The sequence below is a fragment of the Rhinoderma darwinii genome, chromosome 4, assembly GCF_050947455.1.
Source record: "Rhinoderma darwinii isolate aRhiDar2 chromosome 4, aRhiDar2.hap1, whole genome shotgun sequence".
Taxonomy (NCBI): Eukaryota; Metazoa; Chordata; class Amphibia; order Anura; family Rhinodermatidae; genus Rhinoderma; species Rhinoderma darwinii.
Window position 1 is genome coordinate 40,369,799 of NC_134690.1, and position 21,270 is coordinate 40,391,068.

At 38.9% G+C, this 21,270-nt stretch overlaps 1 protein-coding gene across 6 annotated transcripts in view; it reads left to right on the top strand.

The window, feature by feature from the left end:
- The window catches only part of LDAH (lipid droplet associated hydrolase), a 218,993-nt gene that overhangs the window by 39,166 nt on the left and 158,557 nt on the right, over nucleotides 1-21,270 (top strand). For all 6 annotated transcript variants that reach the window (XM_075861051.1, XM_075861047.1, XM_075861049.1 and 3 more), the window contains one exon: nucleotides 1,196-1,330. In XM_075861051.1, the coding sequence (XP_075717166.1) occupies nucleotides 1,196-1,330 (135 nt within the window). The remainder of the gene's footprint in view (nucleotides 1-1,195; nucleotides 1,331-21,270) is intronic.

The window sequence follows — 21,270 nt, forward strand, 5'->3', positions numbered from 1 at the left end:
AAGGTATTCTCTCCTAGCAGCAGCAAGAATACGGTCACGAACGAAAAGGGGAGTGCCTACAGCTTTATTCAGAACCGTAGGGACTCCAAGTGCTGGCATTTAGGGTCCGTGCTTCCATTTTTTGAATATTGAACAGTTCAAAAGGGGGGAAGGTGTTAAAAACATTAAAGGGTTTTCCAGGTATTTGAATAAGATATCTATAAGCTTAAAAGTAAAACAAATAAACTTTGTCATGTACCTTATCTTAACAGCTTTGTCCTTTTTCCACCGCTAGTCTTCTCATTCCCTGACACTCAATTGTTTACAATCTACGGTTATGACGTCCTATCCATAGTGATGATATGTTACATATCAACAGCAGCCAATTAGGGTACCTCGACCCAGGGTCTTGTGTCATCTTTAGTGACCTCATCATTCATGGCAGTAAATGGCCACCACAGTCACATAAGGTGTCATCACTATGCATGACACGTCACGCCGCTGCATAGAAAACGAGAGCGGCAGGGACCAAGGAGACTGGCAGTGGTGGAGGACACAAGTTTCCTCTTTGTTTTATTTCTCAATAAATACTGCATTTTAGTGTAATGTTGTGCCAAGTTTTAGGTTGGCAAGAAATTAAAAATAATACCCTGTGCTTATTATCTCCTTTGTAAAACAATAAATCTGAACAAATGTAAGACTATGACAAAATACACACAAAGTATGTCATTTATGTGTCAATTAACTATGACAATGATAAGACCACACAGCTAAAATAAATTATTGCCTGGAGAAAATAAAAGGACCCCCCCCCCCCACACACACACATAGAAAAAACATAAAAGGATCCAAAAATGGTCCCACCACCCATGATGAGTTTGCTCAGCCAGTCATTTCACACATGAAGTAGGGCAAATTGAAGTCTTAAACGTTACATTTAATGTAGATTTGATTCCAGAAAAACTTGTGTGTTGTACCGATCCCTTAAGATTTACATCAGTAAAGCAGGAAGTAGCTAACTTCTCTTTTTAATTAAAATCAGTATATGTAGCAGCCTATGACACAAGTGCCAAGGAGGAAGTTAATTATTTTGGGGCAGTGACATAAATTTTCTTTGGTTCCATTACCTGCCTAGAATTTGTCAATGCACGACCTGCCACCACCATTTTACCCTTTTAATATATTACTATTATTATTATTATTATTTTTTTTTCAGGTAATCCTGGTATAGTCGGATTCTACAAAACCTTCATGCAATCCCTTTACTGTGGATTTAAGAGACAATATCCAGTATGGGCTATCAGCCACGCAGGCCACTGTTCGCCGCCCACAGGAATGGATATGACTGATGGTATGATATTAATTATTAATGCAAATGTATGTGTTGTATTTTCTGTATTATTTAATGGACAACAACAGGGTTATTCACGCAGTGCGAGAGAATCACTTTTTTTGCCGTGATTTGACCGCATCCTGTATCTAAGCCCTTAGGGTCTAGTTGTGTTTTCAACAATAAGATGGACAAAGGCCCGTGTTGGCGTGATCAGGTGGGATATTTGTAAATTAAAATCCCAACATTATTTCAAACATGAGACTTTAGGTGTGACTACAGCTAAGCCCAATACCTCTCTTAGTGATTGGTGTAGTCCTCGTATTGTAGAATTGTTTTAGTTGTCCCAAAAGAGAACATTGAGCTTATCGTTGGTTCTTTCTGTGACACAATAGTGAAAATTACCAGTGACCACAGTGTTTGCTCCATGTTACAGACAGCACAGGGACAGCTAAATCAGCTCTATATTGTGAGGACACCACCAAACAATTCCGCATATCTCAACTTCCTGTAAAATTGTCCTGGGTGGGAGATATTAGGGATAACTGTAGTCACACCTAGTTTACTTAGGCTTTGTACACATCTGCATTGGGGTCCCGTTGTGAAGTCCGTCTGAGCTTTCCGTCAGAACAGGACCCTGAACAGACAAAAACAGAAACCAGAGATTTCCTTTTCCATCACCATTGATTTCAATGGTGACGGATCCGGTGCCCATGGTTTCCGTTTGTCTCTTTGTGCACCGGACCCGTCGTTTTGCTGGAAGCAATAGCGTAGTCGACTACGCTATTGCTTCCGGCAAAACGACGGGTCCGGTGCACAACAAAGACAAACGAAAATCATGGGCACCGGATCCGTCACCATTGAAATCAATGGTGATGGAAAAGGAAATCTCTGGTTTCTGTTTTTGTCTGTTCAGGGTCCCGTTCTGACGGAAAGCTCAGACGGAACGTCAGAACGGGTACCCAACGCAGATGTGAACAAAGCCTTAGCTATAGCAATGGATTTTTGTTTAAAAAATGTTTCTACCAGTCTTTACCTTTCGAAGGAGCTTTCTACTGTTATCTGTATCACCCCCTGCAGAGTAATGCACTTGCCAAGGGGAGTGACGTAGAGACAACTGTTTAAAGCACATTTCTGAAAATAGTTGTCACTTCTTAAAGAGGCTCTGTCACCAGATTTTGCAACCCCTATCTGCTATTGCAGCAGATCGGCGCTGCAATGTAGATTACAGTAACGTTTTTATTTTTAAAAAACGAGCATTTTTGGCCAAGTTATGACCATTTTCGTATTTATGCAAATGAGGCTTGCAAAAGTACAACTGGGCGTGTTGAAAAGTAAAAGTACAACTGGGCGTGTATTATGTGCGTACATCGGGGCGTGTTTACTACTTTTACTAGCTGGCCGTTCTGATGAGAAGTATCATCCACTTCTCTTCAGAACGCCCAGCTTCTGGCAGTGCAGATCTGTGACGTCACTCACAGGTCCTGCATCGTGTCGGCACCAGAGGCTACAGTTGATTCTGCAGCAGCATCAGCATTTGCAGGTAAGTAGCTACATCGACTTACCTGCAAACGCCGATGCTGCTGCAGAATCATCTGTAGCCTCTGGTGCCGACACGATGCAGGACCTGTGAGTGACGTCACAGATCTGCACTGCCAGAAGCTGGGCGTTCTGAAGAGAAGTGGATGATACTTCTCATCAGAACGGCCAGCTAGTAAAAGTAGTAAACACGCCCCGATGTACGCACATAATACACGCCCAGTTGTACTTTTACTTTTCAACACGCCCAGTTGTACTTTTGCAAGCCTCATTTGCATAAATACGAAAATGGTCATAACTTGGCCAAAAATGCTCGTTTTTTAAAAATAAAAACGTTACTGTAATCTACATTGCAGCGCCGATCTGCTGCAATAGCAGATAGGGGTTGCACAATCTGGTGACAGAGCCTCTTTAAGCTTGTTTAGCCTGTATTGCTTTATAAATACTGTTACACTGCCCCCTATGTAATAATATATATAACTATTATAAGAATGCCACCTATGTACAATAATATAATTACTATAACACTGCCCCCTATGTATAAGAGTATAACCAATATAATACTGCCCCCTATGTATAAGAGTATAACTACTATAATACTGCCCCATATAAACAAGAATATAACTACTATAATATTGCCCCCTATATACAAGAATAAAACTGCTATAATACTGCCTCCTATGTTCAAGAATATAACTACTATAATACTGCCCCCTATATACAAGAATATAACTACTATAATACTGCCTCCTATGTTCAAGAATATAACTACTATATTACTGTTCTCTATGTACAAGAATATAACTATTATAATACTTCCCCATATGTACAAGATTATAACTACTATAATACTGCCTCCTATGTACAAGAATATAACTACTATAATACCGCTCCCTATATACAAGAATATAACTACTATAATACTACCCCTATGTACAAGTATATGACTACTATAATAATGTCCCTATATACAAGAATATAACTACTATAATACTGCCCCCTATATACAAGAATATAACTACTATAATACTGTCCCTATATACAAGAATATAACTATTATAATACTTCCCCATATGTACAAGAATATAACTACTATAATACTGCCTCCTATGTACAAGAATATAACTACTATAATACTACCCCCTATGTACAAGAATATGACTACTATAATAATGTCCCTATATACAAGAATATAACTACTATAATACTGCCCCCTATATACAAGAATATAACTACTATAATACTGTCCCTATATACAAGAATATAACTACTATAATACTGCCCCTATGTACAAGAATATAACTACTATAATACTGCCCCTATATACAAGAATATGATTACTATAATACTGCACCCTATGTACAAGTATATAAATACTATAATACTGCCCCTATATACAAGAATATAACTACTATAATACTGCCCATATATACAAGAATATAACTACTATAATACTGCCCCCTATATACAAGAATATAACTACTATAATACTGCCTCCTATACACAAGAATATAACTACTATAATACTGCCCCTATGTACAAGAATATAATTACTATAATACTGCCCCCTATGTACAAGAAGATAAATACTATAATACTTCCCCTATGTACAATAATATAACTACTATAATACTGCCCCCTATATACAAGAATATAAGTACTATAATACTTCCCCCTATATACAATAATATAATTACTATAATACTGCCTCATATATACAAGAATATAACTACTATAATACTGCCCCCTATGTACAAGAATATAACTACTATAATACTGCTCCCTATGTACAAGAATATAATTACTATAATACTGCCCCCTATGTAAAAGAATATAACTACTATAATACTGCCCCCTATATACAAGAATAAAACTACTATAATACTGCCTCCTATGTTCAAGAATATAACTACTATAATACTTCCCCATATGTACAAGAATATAACTACTATAATACTGCCTCCTATGTACAAGAATATAACTACTATAATACCGCTCCCTATATACAAGAATATAACTACTATAATACTGCCCCCTATATACAAGAATATAACTACTATAATACTGCCTCCTATGTTCAAGAATATAACTACTATATTACTGTTCCCTATGTACAAGAATATAACTACTATCATACTTCCCCATATGTACAAGAATATAACTACTATAATACTGCCTCCTATGTACAAGAATATAACTACTATAATACTGCTCCCTATATACAAGAATATAACTACTATAATATTGCCTCATATATACAAGAATATAACTACTAAAATACTTCTCCTATGTACAAGAATATAACTACTATAATACTGCCCCCTATGTACAAGAATATAACTACTATAATACTGCGCCCTATGTAAAAGGATATAAGTACTATAATGATGCCCCCTATATACAAGAATATAACTATTATAATACTGCCCATATATACAAGAATATAACTACTATAATACTGCCCCTATGTACAAGAATATAACTACAATAATACTGCCCCCTATGTACAAGAATATAATTACTATAATACTGCTCCTATATACAAGAATATAACTACTATAATACTGTTCCCTATGTACAAGAATATAACTACTATAATACTGCGCCCTATGTACAAGGTAATAACTACTATAATACTGCCCATATATACAAGAATATAACTACTATAATACTGCCCCCTATGTACAAGAATATAACTACTATAATACTGCCCCCTATGTACAAGAATATAACTACTATAATACTGCCCCCTATATACAAGAATATAACTACTATAATACTGCCTCCTATGTTCAAGAATATAACTACTATATTACTGTTCTCTATGTACAAGAATATAACTATTATAATACTTCCCCATATGTACAAGATTATAACTACTATAATACTGCCTCCTATGTACAAGAATATAACTACTATAATACCGCTCCCTATATACAAGAATATAACTACTATAATACTACCCCTATGTACAAGTATATGACTACTATAATAATGTCCCTATATACAAGAATATAACTACTATAATACTGCCCCCTATATACAAGAATATAACTACTATAATACTGTCCCTATATACAAGAATATAACTATTATAATACTTCCCCATATGTACAAGAATATAACTACTATAATACTGCCTCCTATGTACAAGAATATAACTACTATAATACTACCCCCTATGTACAAGAATATGACTACTATAATAATGTCCCTATATACAAGAATATAACTACTATAATACTGCCCCCTATATACAAGAATATAACTACTATAATACTGTCCCTATATACAAGAATATAACTACTATAATACTGCCCCTATGTACAAGAATATAACTACTATAATACTGCCCCTATATACAAGAATATGATTACTATAATACTGCACCCTATGTACAAGTATATAAATACTATAATACTGCCCCTATATACAAGAATATAACTACTATAATACCGCCCATATATACAAGAATATAACTACTATAATACTGCCCCCTATATACAAGAATATAACTACTATAATACTGCCTCCTATACACAAGAATATAACTACTATAATACTGCCCCTATGTACAAGAATATAATTACTATAATACTGCCCCCTATGTACAAGAAGATAAATACTATAATACTTCCCCTATGTACAATAATATAACTACTATAATACTGCCCCCTATATACAAGAATATAAGTACTATAATACTTCCCCCTATATACAATAATATAATTACTATAATACTGCCTCATATATACAAGAATATAACTACTATAATACTGCCCCCTATGTACAAGAATATAACTACTATAATACTGCTCCCTATGTACAAGAATATAATTACTATAATACTGCCCCCTATGTAAAAGAATATAACTACTATAATACTGCCCCCTATATACAAGAATAAAACTACTATAATACTGCCTCCTATGTTCAAGAATATAACTACTATAATACTTCCCCATATGTACAAGAATATAACTACTATAATACTGCCTCCTATGTACAAGAATATAACTACTATAATACTGCTCCCTATATACAAGAATATAACTACTATAATACTGCCCCCTATATACAAGAATATAACTACTATAATACTGCCTCCTATGTTCAAGAATATAACTACTATATTACTGTTCCCTATGTACAAGAATATAACTACTATCATACTTCCCCATATGTACAAGAATATAACTACTATAATACTGCCTCCTATGTACAAGAATATAACTACTATAATACTGCTCCCTATATACAAGAATATAACTACTATAATATTGCCTCATATATACAAGAATATAACTACTAAAATACTTCTCCTATGTACAAGAATATAACTACTATAATACTGCCCCCTATGTACAAGAATATAACTACTATAATACTGCGCCCTATGTAAAAGGATATAAGTACTATAATGATGCCCCCCTATATACAAGAATATAACTATTATAATACTGCCCATATATACAAGAATATAACTACTATAATACTGCCCCTATGTACAAGAATATAACTACAATAATACTGCCCCCTATGTACAAGAATATAATTACTATAATACTGCTCCTATATACAAGAATATAACTACTATAATACTGTTCCCTATGTACAAGAATATAACTACTATAATACTGCGCCCTATGTACAAGGTAATAACTACTATAATACTGCCCATATATACAAGAATATAACTACTATAATACTGCCCCCTATGTACAAGAATATAACTACTATAATACTGCCCCCTATGTACAAGAATATAACTACTATAATACTGCTCCTATATACAAGAATATAACTACTATAATACTGGCCCTATGTACAAGAATATAACTACTATAATACTGCCCCCTATGTACAAGAATATAACTAATATAATACTGCCCCTATGTACAAGAATATAACTACTATAATACTACTCCTATATACAAGAATATAACTACTATAATACTGCTCCTATGTACAAGAATATAACTACTATAATACTGCTCCCTATGTACAAGAATATAACTACTATAATACTGGGCCCTATGTACAAGAATGTAACTATTATAATACTGCCTCCTATGTACAAGAATATAACTACTATAATACTGCCCCCTATATACAAGAATATAACTACTATAATACTGCTCCCTATGTACAAGAATATAACTACTATAATACTGCTACTATATACAAGAATATAACTACTATAATACTGCCCATATATACAAGAATATAACTACTATAATACTGCCCCCTATGTGCAAGAATATAACTACTATTATACTGCCCCCTATGTACAAGTAATAGTAATAGTTTCCCTTATGGAGAAGAATATGGACCTGAAAAGTTGGGAGAATTCTCTGTGACAGAAGTTACTCTGCTTTTCTGGAGTAATGTACTTTGTGTTACTTTATTTTGCGCTGCGTGCTGTTACACTGTTTCTGTTTCTATCGCGACCTCCGTGTGTGAATCACAATACATCCCAGCATACTCATGGGTGAGGTCATTAGTACAATGTTTCCGGATAGAGAAAAACTCTCCTCGTAGGCTTTGATCTACTATTTTGCTCACAGCGGATAATTTGTGTTTAGTTTTTAACAAATTAAAGCTGAAGTGTATATTATGACTGAGGTTACTCGAAGCTTTGGATGTCATTTGTTCCAAATCAGCATAGACAGGTCAGTATTTTAAACACTTGCTTCCAACAAGAAACATTGACTTGCCCCGAAGCCAACGTCAGATAATGGTCTCACTCTACCGAGTAAAACACACAGTGTGCAGCGTGTGCTTGTCTTGGATGCTGTGCTGGAATGACGCTCTGACTAATGACTTTTAGCTCATTTTTATGCCTTAGAAATATACGCCATTCCACCTTGCCACACGCAGACATGCCTGCATTACCAGGTAGCCACATACGACAAATGGATCTCGAGTCGAAAGGAAATCTTAGCTATAAAAGTGTTTATAAGGGTATGTTCACATGCAGTGTTTTCAGTGTAATTTGCGCGTTTTACGCCTCGAATTACGCCTGAAAAAACGGCTCCATTACGCCTACAAACATCTGCCCATTGCTTTCAATGGCTTTTACGGTGTTCTGTTCCCACGAGGTGTAATTTTACGCGTCGCTGTCAAAACACGGCGCGTAAAAAGATGCCCGCGAAAAATAAGTGCATGTCACTTCTTGGGACGTTTTTGGAGCTGTTTTTCAATGGGGTCAATATAACGGCCGTAAAATACGCCGCGAAAAACGCGAGTTGCTACAAAAACGTCTGAAAATCAAGAGCTGTTTTCGCCTGAAAATAGCTCCGTATTTTCAGGCGTTTTTGGTCACTGTGTGTGAACATACCCTAAGAGTTGTCTAACTACAGATTGGCAAAGCCTTGTGTTCCCTGTATTCTATTCACTGCTACAGTATGGTTTCTACAATGTAGCAGCTTGTGGCTCTTATCTCCATTACCTTCTTTGGCCCCTACACCATGATATGTGTCATTTATATGTTGATTTCCTTTCTATTGAAAGGGTTTTGCAGCCACTAAGAATTGATGGCCTATCCTCAGGATAGGCCATCAATAGCTGATTGGTTGAGGTCCGACCCCCACCGATCAGCTCTTTTAAAGGGGCCGCAACGCACGTGCGAGCGCTGCTTCCCTTCATTCCGGCCACTTGCTCACACTGAATTGCTGGCACAGCAGTAGCGGCGGTTCACAGTGTTACAATCTCCTCCCATTGAAGTGAACGGGAGAAGGCGGTAATACTGTGAACCGCCAACTTTCATTTTTATGCTTAAATTATTATGTGTAATGCTCAATCGTGCCCTTTAATGTAATGTTATGTAATAACTAGAGGTTTTTTTTCTTTAACCCCTTAATGACCAGGCCTGAAAGGGTTGTAATGACCAGCTAAAATTTTTTGTCTTTGCCTTTCATCAGCCGTAACTTTTCATTGACTTGGCTATATGAGGCCTTGTTTTATACGGGAGAAATTGTATTTCTTTCCCTGCACAGTTTGGGGGTACAAAAAGTTTACTGTGCAAGTTTTGCGGCATTAATATAGCAAAATGGGACTTTTGACATTTTTATTTTTTATCCTCTTCACGTTTCACGCTAAGTAACATGTAAAATGATTTTTTCAGGTTATTATGTTCATGCAGATACCTAATATGTGTAGATTTTTTGTTTTTTTGTAGTCTATGAGCAATAAAATATATTTTATGCTGGATAATAACTTTTTGGGGAATTTTTTTTAATTATTTTTTGTGACATTTTTTTTTTTTAAATCTTATGAAGGGTTAATTTTTTAACAACTTTATTTGTTTTACTTATAATGTATTAGCATACTCCGGTACCCTAATACATTACACTGTGTTACTCTGACTCATGCTGATGTTAGGGCAACTCTTTGTGTGCCCTAACAGGAGGCTTACAGAACAGACAGCCCTGGGGTCCTTTCTAGGTCCACCAGTCTCCGATCACATCACCGGCACGATCGAAAAGCGCAGACCCCTTTCAGTTTTTGCCGATCCCAGTTGTATTCAGCAGGCTGCTCTAAGTACAGTTATTACTAGTTCCTGCTTAAAGAATGAGCAGTCAGAAGCCATTTCTACAGCGACGTCAAAAGTTGGTGCGCGGCCGATAAGGGGTTAAAAGTATTTATCTAACTCAGACATCTATGGCATATTCATGGGGCATACAATAACTGTCAGATAGGTGGTGGGCACAGACAGGCTAGAGAGCTGGGGCTGCACAGCTCTCTCCTTTGAAGTCTATATGGGTTACGGGAACAACCGAGCAAGTTTCTCCCGAGATGGGGGGGTGGGGGGGGGGTTCTCACATGTCCCAGACATTTATTTTTGTATCTTTTCAAATGGTTAATACCTTGGTATACAGTGATACATTCTCCACTTCTATGCATAGAAATAGACGGATTTTTCATTCTGATCTCTAGAAAAAGCGGGTGAAAGTTCTGGCAGAAGTTGTACTGGTTGGCACTCAGCTTTCCCAGAACTAGCTATTAATAAAAAATGGATGAATAGGATATTTAACAACATGATAGACAAGGACAACTTATATTTACTACGAAATTTGGGGATTTTAAGGGGAAATTTTCTGTATCTGTAGAGTGCGGTTGATTTTTGCCTGTCTATCTAATGACAACAGATTCCCATTGGAAATTCGGACACAATTACTCCCGAATGCCTCTCCTGGTGCTCGTGGCCTTCTCTAGGTGTACACAATACCTGCAGCCAAGCAACTATGATGTCTTGTAACTCTTGGTCCGTGTGAGATATTTGTAGACCATATGCCTAATGTTTCTTTGCAATTACCATTCAGTTTGGGTTTTTGAAGCAGTGTCAGTGACGTGCTCCACATTTTTTTGTAAGCGTTTCTTCTCGTGTTTAGGCTGTGTTCACACAGAGTTTTTTGCAGGAGGAAAATTCCTCCTTCAAAAACTGCTCCAGACGTTTTTTGCACAGTGGTTTGACAAAAACTCGTCAAAACACTCGTCTAGGTGTTTTTTTTACCCTTTCTGACTGTTTGAAATGGGGTTTTGGAGACGGAAATCACCTCAAGATGGGTCAATTCGCTTTTTTTTACTCGCGGTAAAAAAACTCGTCCAACTCCCATTGAAATCAATGGGAGGCATTTTCGGGCGTTTTTTGACGAGTTTTGCGGAGCGGTTCCCGCGCCAAAAAACTCGTAAAAAAACTCTGTGTGAACAGGGCCTTAAAGTCCCGCTGTGTCGTAGCCGTTGACCTCAGTACATCATGGAGATTTTTGTCTGGCTTATTTAAAATAAGCAGTTGGCTGGCAAGGACCAAGAATGAAAAGAGATTCTTGTAAAGACAAGTTATGGGAAATTATTTCCACTGGAGAAGTGATGTTATAAATGTGTCTTCCTTTACCTTTTCGCGAGACGACCATCTTCGAAAAAAAAAAAACATGATTTCGCAATACTCTGTCATGATATGTCTATGCTATATGTGTCTGTGTGGCCATCCATTGAGATTAGAATTTCAGCCTATAAATGTTTTTGCTAGCATGTCGCGAGATTGTATTGAATTTTCTTTCATGAGAAATTGGAGTCTTTAACCAAATTCAAGCAACGTTGCGATGGATACATCTTACATTAATGTGATCTTCAGTCATATAGGAATACAGTGGTCCTTAAAATGAAAGGGAATTAAGTAACTGGTGCTAGGAAGCAAAGGGACAATCCCCGTGTGGGAACAAAAAAGTGGCCATAGAAGTCGTCACTTTTAGCCAGGTGAGACCGGAGTCGCACTGAATAGGGTAAAGTGCTTGACATTCTGAGACTCCAAGATTTCCTCTGCTTTTAGTTCATAAAAGGCACTGGAATTTTCTGATTTTATGAAAATCAAGTGGATCCATTGTTTCCAGTTCTGCAACTGTCTAATATATTTTGTGTTTCAATTCTTTACATATTTTACGATCTTTCCTTGCTGTCAATGAATAAATAAAATCTTGTTTACATTCAGAAGTTCTCAAACACTTAACAAGCTTTGTACTTCTGTCACTGACAGCAAAGATAGATTTTGAAAGGAGTGAGGCATTAAAGCACAAAATAGATTAGAAAGTTAAAAACTTTCCTTTACATAAAACTTAGAAAATACGTTATAGAGGTTTTCCCATGAGGGACATTTATGACATATCTACAGTATATGTCATAAATGTTAGATAGATGTGGGTCCCACCTCTGGAACCCGCACCTATCCCTAGAACAGGGCCCCCTTAAACCCGTTCTACCTTTTTCTGCTCCCTCTGTCTCCTGGCCACTTCCTGCTTGTATGGTCGGGAGTTACAAAAACAGCGTAGCTCGCTGAGCTACGCTGTTTGCATAACTCCCATAGTAGTGAATGGCAGTTACGGAAGCAGCCTAGCATGTGAGCTACACTGTTTCCGTAACTACCATTCAGTTCTATGGGAGTTACGTAAACAAAAATGTTTTCCTTTTATGGACGGAAATCACACGATTCAGCCGCAACACAGAGCAGTGGAACGGGGATTAGGTGGCTCCGTTCTAGAGATAGGTGCGGGTCCCAGAGATGGGACCCGCATCTATCTGACATTTATGTCTTATCCCGTGGATATGTCTTAAATATCCTTGGTGGGATAACCCCTTTAAAGAGGTTTTCCCATAATAGTTATTTGTCACCTATCCACATGATAGGTGAAAAATGTCGGATTGGTGGGGGTCCGTCCGCTGGGACCCCACCGATCAAAAAAACAGACTTACCTTGCCGTTCCTTGGAGCCCTATATGAATGAAGCGGTAGTGCGCATGCTCGACCACAGCTCCATTCATTTTTATGGGGCTGCCGAGCGATATCTTCTACAGTCACATAGAAATGAACGGAACGGTGGCTGAGTATGCGCATTACTGCTCCATTCCTATGGGGCTCCCAGGAACGGCAAGGTAAACCAGTTCCCGTGAGCGTCGGTGTCCTAGCGGTTGGACCCCCACCGATCAGATATTTATCATCTATCCTGAGGATAGGTAAAAAATATTCATTATGGAAAAACCTTGTTAAATGCGCCAATAAAAAAAATGAATGACAAATTACGTGTAATAGTCATCCAACATTTACCTTTTATGTCTTAAGGTGTGACTGTCACTTGACTGTGTCATGTCTTGAAACAGTTGGATTTCAATCTGAGTTACGTACCGTAACAACAATACAGTTGATATACGGAGGTGGGGGGGCTCAATGGTTTCTTAATTTCCATTATTTATCAGTGGTGTGAACCACAAGTGGAGGAAAACAGCCAGAAGTTCATGCCATTTGTCTCTCTGACAAGATGTAGGAAGAGGGTGGTCAACACTGGGACAGCGTTCAATGGTGGAATGAGCCAGCAAAGTACAGCGCTCCTTTTTGATTTTTGCTATGAGACCTACTCTCACCTGTATATGCCCCTGATTCAAATGCCTCCTTTTTGCATACCCATCATGTAGTTGGAGCCAAAAATGCAGTTCTGTGTGACGTTGTGAAAAGATCTAGAGCTAGCTGTAGACTTTTTGTAACAAAAAGTTTTTGTAATTTTGTAACAATTATGAGCAATAATCCTACCATGTGTAATTACAAAAAGACTTTCCTATATCTCCCATTAGTCCTTGGTTATCTTATAGAATATATCTTCAGGAACTGTAAAGTGGTTATCAAAGTTTTACCATTTTTTTTTAGAAGGGTCTCTTGAAAAGAACCTTCTCACAGGTTTTCTTGTTAATTCATATAGGCTCTTGTTAGCTCTTCTTTCTACAAAGACCCCTGTTGTGTAGTTAGAGAATACGAATTACTGTACCATTGGATACTTTATAGACAGGTCAGACATTCTAGATCTTGAGTTGTTGGTTTCCTCCTCGACCAGCCTTGTAGCTTTGGAATGTCGTAGGCTTCAATGAAAAGGTGTGAAAATGGTTGATGAGATGAGAGGTCATCTTTGGCCGCCAGGCTCCAATCCAGCTTTAGGAAATCAGGAACATGTCAGTCATTTAGTAACATATTAGTTACTGAGGTCATTCACAGGGTGGAAAAAATGACCTTGACAAGCACTGTGACACACTGCCGGAGAACCTTTTTCCTTTCCCTGACCTGATTGTCTCCTGCTTTCTCAATACATAGCTGACCCTTAAAGAAGTGCTAAAAGATTGTTTCTCCTGACATGTCTGTTTTAGTAAATACTTGCATTCCCTATAAAATTACAATTCTAGAGAATTTTTTCTTAGAACTCTGCGTTGCACCATTGAGGTGTTATTCCTTTTGGAAATCTATGGATAAATTGACAACTGGGTGTTACCATTCCCCTTATCAAAGAGGCATGTCCCTACACAGTCTGATACTGTCCAATCAGTGCAGCTATTGTGAAATTGTGCAGGGATACATCCTACTGACAAGTGGAATGGCAACGCCCAGTTGTCAATGTTTTCATACCTTTGTAGGAGGAATAACAGAGGATCAGCACGATGTAGCATTCTGAGTACAGATGCTCCAGTATTTTTATTTCATGGAGAATACACTTATTCACTTAAAGGAACACTTCAGTGAAAAAAATTATCTTTGCCCCATAATGGAAAATATATTTTGGCAATTATGCGCCCAGTATGAGGATTACCTGCCCTGCCGTTCCAAACGGGGGCCAAGATAAAACATTTTACCGGAATACTGCTTTAGGCCTCATTTACACGAGCGTATGCGTTTTGCGCGCGCAAAAAACGCTGCGTTTTGCGCGCGTATGCATGGCGTATGCACTGCGTATACGCAGCCTTGTTGCGTTTTAAACGCGCAAAAGGCATTTGACAGCTCCGTGTGTCATGATGCGCGGCTGCGTGATTTTCACGCAGCCGCCATCATAGAGATGAGGTAGTCGAGGCCCGTCACTGTCCAAGGTGCTGAAAGAGCTAACTGATCGGCAGTAACTCTTTCAGCACCCTCGACAGTGAATGCCGAACACAATATACACCAACCTATGAATAAAAAAAGACATTCAAACTTACCATGAACTGCCTGCTTCCTCCAGTCCGGTCTCCCGGCCGTTGCCTTGGTGACGCGTCCCTCTCTTGCCATCCGGCCCCACCTCCCAGGATGACGCCGCAGTCCATGAGACCGCTGCAGCCTGTGATTGGCTGCAGCCTGTGCTTGGCCTGTGATTGGCTGCAGCTGTCATTTGGACTGAACTGTCATCCCGGGAGGTCGGACCGGAGTTATCGGTAAGTCAGAACGTCTTTTTTTTTTTACAGGTTCATGGATTTTCGGAGCGGAAGTCACTGTCCATGGTGCTGAACCAGTTTAACGCTTTCAGCACCGTGGACAGTGACTGTCTCCTGACGTCGCGTACCCGAACATTTTTTACCGGTTTCGGTCAAAACGAGTTTGGCCGAACCCGGTGAAGTTCGGGGCGCTCATCTCGAATTTGACACTCCGTTTGGATGTTTGTAAACAGAAAAGCACGTGGTGCTTTTCTGTTTACATTCATCCTTTTGACAGCTCTGGCGTGATTTTCGCGCATGCAACGCAGGACCGTCAGTGTGGCATGCGTTGTTTTCACGCACCCATTGAAGTCAATGGGTGCGTGTTGCGTGAAAAACGCAAGATTATAGAACATGTCGTGAGTTTTACGCAACGCACTCACGCAGCGCAAAATACACGCATCGTCTAAACAGCCCCATAGACTATTATAGGTCCGTACGACACGCGTGAAAAGCACGCGCGTCGCACGCGCGTATAATACGTTCGTGTAAACGAGGCCTTAAACAGACACGTCAGGAGGGCTGAGCGATCCCCTTAAATTAGAGGTCTACGTTTTGAGCTCCTTTACTTTACTTATTATAGTTTATTAAAGACTTGCCTAAATACCAATTCAAAGTCAAAATAAAATAAAATTTGAAGGGTTTCTTGGTGCACAAGTAAGAAGAAAGATATCGTAAGTCTTTGCTGTGTTCTATATGATGACCTTACCCTAAAGGCTAATCTGCCGCACTATATAAGAGGCAAACATAATATTTTATCCTGTGTATAATACCTTAAAATAAGAAAGAGAACAATTACCAATTTTAAGACTTCCAAAAATAAGACATGGCAGTAGATCTGTGGTCATACTGAAGGTTTTCTGAACAGTATAATAGTTCCATTACAAATAAATCCCATGTAGTACACTTTCTTTGATTTGATTTCTGGGCAGGATTATACTGGTATCATATTTTTCAGTCATGGGTAATTGGAACGTTACGGAAGGAGGAACTAAAATTTGGTGGAACATGCATTCTTATCATATTTTAAAAATCTAGGAGTTTACTATGATAGAATGAAAAGTTTTATTTTTGGAATATGTTGGATGGACATTTTGATGGAGAGATGTTTTCTGATTGTGTTTAGATAGATTGGTCCTAGGCTTCGATAAATTTTGAGTTTGGCATGCTCAGGTCGGTGTTCCTGTAGGTTACGGATTAAAGAGCGACTGTACTTTCATATACATGTGATATGTGATAGAGACATGTCAGAAGGTTTAATCAGTCCAGGTGTTGAGACCCCCACCAATCGCGGAAAAGAAGGGGCAGAAGCGATCACCTGAGCGATCACCTTCGACTGTGTTCAGCTTTGTGAGCCTGTCTTCAGCCTAATAAGGAGCTCTGATCACAGCCTTAAGGTGCAGAGTACTGGTTGAGCACTTCTGCCCCATCATTTGAGCGATTAATGGGGGTCTAGAGGAAAGTAATGCAAGCAAATAAGCTTCATGTGGACACTCCCTGGCCAGAGACAAACCAATGGACTCACTGCTGGAAGACTGTAGGGTAGGCTAACCAGGCAGCCAATATCTATGTATGAAGTATCTGTATTACCACAAGCCTCTGGGCTCTTTGAAGAGCATCAATTATAGTATTTTAGAAGTTATAGCCTTTTCAGAGTGGCTTATAAGGTTCCTGTAAAGGTTCCTGATTCAGATTTAATTTCATTTGTATCAAATTATGTTCCACCAGTTGAAACTTGGAACTGAAAGAACAAATACGAGCCTTACTATAGAAAGTGTAGAGATTCATCACCTACAGGTTTTTCTACAGTACCATTGCTGCAGCATGGGTGACACTTGTGGGGGTAGGTCATACTGCATTTTTTGGGTTATTCCATCCAATTCAAGGTTGTGCTTTACCCCTTACCGCCAATTTCAACAGCCTTCATCCACCTTGTGGTGGTCATAGTACAGCTCTACCCAATCAGTCCATGGGTCGTTGCTTTGCTTTGCTTATGGACTGTAACAGGACTCTTCATGGTTTTAACTTCTGCATTCTGAGGCATTTTATCAAAGTGACCCTCCGGTCCCAGGACAACATTTAAAATATGATGGTGTGTATAGAGTATTAATATCTAATGCCCTCCAGTTGTGCTGCCGTTTTAGGGTCCTCTCTGTGCTGTCCAAAAATGGCCCCAGCGCTTCTTAGACTACGACTCTGAGCCACACCCACTGTTCTTGAATTGTTCGGAGCTGCTCATGTGAACAGTTTCGTCCAATCCATGAACAGCGGGAGTGTCTTAGACTCAGTTTAAGAAGCGCTGCAGCCATTCTTAGACAACACAGAGGGAACCCTAAAATGGTGAATCCACGGTAGAGGGGGCAACTGGAGGGCACCAGATAATATTACTCCTTATACCCCATCACATTTATAATTTTATCCTGAGACCGGAGGGTTGCTTTAAAAGCCGGGTGTTATATAGATATTTTCTAGTAAAGTATTGGACAGATCCCAGGGGGCAAGTGTCCAAGGTGCCTAAAAATGTACTGCTGGCTCCTAACTATTTTTTTTATTTTTTATTGATGTCTATGTAAGTTCTTATTTTCTGACTACTGTAGAGGACTAACTGGCTACTAAAATCGGCAATAATTTATCAACCCCTGTTCTATTAGAATCATAAAATTGTGCTGGGGAAAAACATGAGTAATATCCAAACAGGCCAACTATGGAAATTACCTGATTTCTCCGCTTTTATGCGTTCAGTATAAAAAATTCTACTATGTAGCACGGCTACCCAGTGTAAATAACACCTCTCACAACCATGCAGCACAAGAGCCCCTGGTTTCCTTGGGCTATTCGTATGAGGGAATAATTTCATAGGTGTTAATACTCACCTGCAATGCTCGACGTCGGAGGTCTGCGTGTTATGAATTTTCGAGGAATGCGGAGTGTTGAGATACTCAGAGCTTTTTGATTAATTTTTTTACAAGGTACAGCTGTTGCAGACAACCTATGCATTTTAGAAGCGCAGCAGGAAAAGCTTTTTGAAGACTTCCTACACTTAACCCTGAGAATACAGATACACTTTTTTTAAGCTCGGTTATCAGAATTTAACATGCATTGAATTGTACTTGGTTATGCGTTATCTGTATCCATATTACTGTGAACACCATAGAAGCTTAGGACAATTTCTCGAATTAGGTTGGTTTTCTTAGCCCCATTTACATAACGTTTTTGCTCTATGTTAAGCGTGTACGTTGGGAAAGTACGCTAAACGTGTCTATAGAAGTCCGTTAGTCCAACAAGTTGTCCTTTTGGTTCCGTCGGGCTGGTATATGTCAGTATACCTTTTTTTTAATGAGGTTTACAATAGCGTAGTAGACTATATGTTTTTAACAAGGGAACCTATGGGTGATGTATGGGATACATCATATCCATCAGTTAAACGTATGCGTCATGAGCTTTTCACAACGTATTTGTTAGACGTGCCATAATATCCTATTGGGGATGGGTACCTGTGACGGATGGCTAAAAGTGGCATCCATCAACCATAGGCTATTATGGGATCAATTTAGTGAATACGTCATGAGAAGGTCATAAGAGTTCATGACATCCATTTAACGGATCCCATATTAGTTCATGGGCAGTATGCAGCTGCAAGAAGGTGTGAAGCAATGTGATCATCCGAAGAGGTGTTGGATATTAAGATGCCGGACTGGTTTTATAACAAGCATTTTGGCATCGTTTAATGGATGAAGTTGACAATGATTACGCAGGGAAATGAGGGGGTTTACACTTTAGAGGTTTAGAAATGAATTGGGGAGAAGAGAACTGAAGAAGGAGATGGGTGGTAAGGCTAATATCTAGGGTGGGGGATAAGAGTTTAACGCAATAAAATATGAGGATGATTTGGGAAAAAGGTATGGAAAATGTGGGAGCTGAATGGGAAGTCTTTAAAGAAGTAATATTGTAAAAAAAAACTGGTAAAATAATTTAAAGAGGTCAAACACATGGAGCCAAAGATGAGCGGTGCAGGTAAAAGACAAGAAGATGATGACGATGGGATGAGGTGAGAGACACATAGAAGAAAATTATGACATGAAAGACACAGTTACTTTTGTTGAAATAAAACACACGTCCATTTAGCCTTTCTTAAATTTAGCAAGTTAGATCCAAGGGAACCCTCTCCTGACCATTTGTGGACAGTTTTTTTACCTCACGGAAGGAAAAAAAATCCCTTTTCACCCCACACAGCAGTTGGATAATTTCCCTGGATAAATTTATCATCACTCATCTCTGTATTAATTGTAACTCTCAATGCCATTAGCCATGAGTTTACTGTCTAGCACTTTTTAAAACGTTTTTATAGTATAGACATAAGCTATTATAGTATCTGCCATTACTACCTCTTGGGGTAAGACATTCCAAAACTTCACTACTCTAACTGTAAAGAACCCTTTCCTATATTGGTGTCTAAATCGAATTTCCTCCTCACATAAAAAATGGCACCTGGTCCTTTGTACAATTTTTAGAATGAATAAATCATATACCTTTTTTTGTTGACCACACATATATTTATACATACAGATGTAGCCATCTTTACCTGGACTTTTAACGCATTAAATAAACAGTGACTAGATCTCTTATCTTGACTTTTTCCAATGACTTCTCAATGGCTTTTGTTGTGTGATATCACGCTGCAGCAAGTTATCAGAATCAAGTTAAAGATGGCTACATCTGTATTAATAAGATCACCTCTAAACCTTTTTTCCAAGCTGAACAAGACAGATTTTTCCAGTCTAACGTTATAAAGGAAAGATCAAAGTAGGAGGTAAGACACTAAAAGAGAAAAATGATTGGAGGATAGACTGTAAGACACAACGAGAAAGCTAGGTGAGTAGGAAGGAAGCAGAGAGAATCAATAGATAAATTAGAAGACCAGATAATAGAAATTAATGAGATTATTGTCACGGCTGTGGGGTATGTGGACCCACTAGGCCGCTCCACCGTAGCGGAGAAGCAGCTGGCCAAACAACAGTCAATAACAGCCTCTTGGATATGGGTACCTGGGCAGAAGATCAGGCAGCTACTCAGAGTAGCAGACACGTGGTGAAGCAGGCACAGATGACACCGGACGTGGCAGATGACACCAGACGTGGCAGATGGCAACAGCTGTGGCAGATGAGGCACACACGACTCCAACAATAGGCTTCGGCTCAGGAACAAACACAGCAACGGGATACGGGAAGCAGGATACAAGAACACAGGGAGCAGGATACACCTAAGGGACCATTTGCATAGACAAACACAGGAATACAAACAATGCTCAGGCAAGGAGCGGAGGGGCAGGGTCCTTTTTAAAGTCCAGGGTGTTACTGGGTTGATTGGGAAACATTAGACAGGTGTGTGCGCTGGCCGTTTGAGGCCGGGAGTGAGTGTGCGCACCCTACAGGACACAGGAGAGCACTGCAGCCATGTGTGTCGATGTCTCTGAGTAGGGAGACGCCGACATGAAGATACACTCCTGCGGTTGCGGCTGCCGGTAAGTGGGACGTGCCGGCGGTCAGTGACCGAGGGCATAACAGTTATTAGGGGAGAAGATAACCATACTAATCAATACATAGGAATAGCTGATTATAACAGGGGAAGGCTTCTCTGGCCAAACATGTAGCATTGCATGGTGGCCAT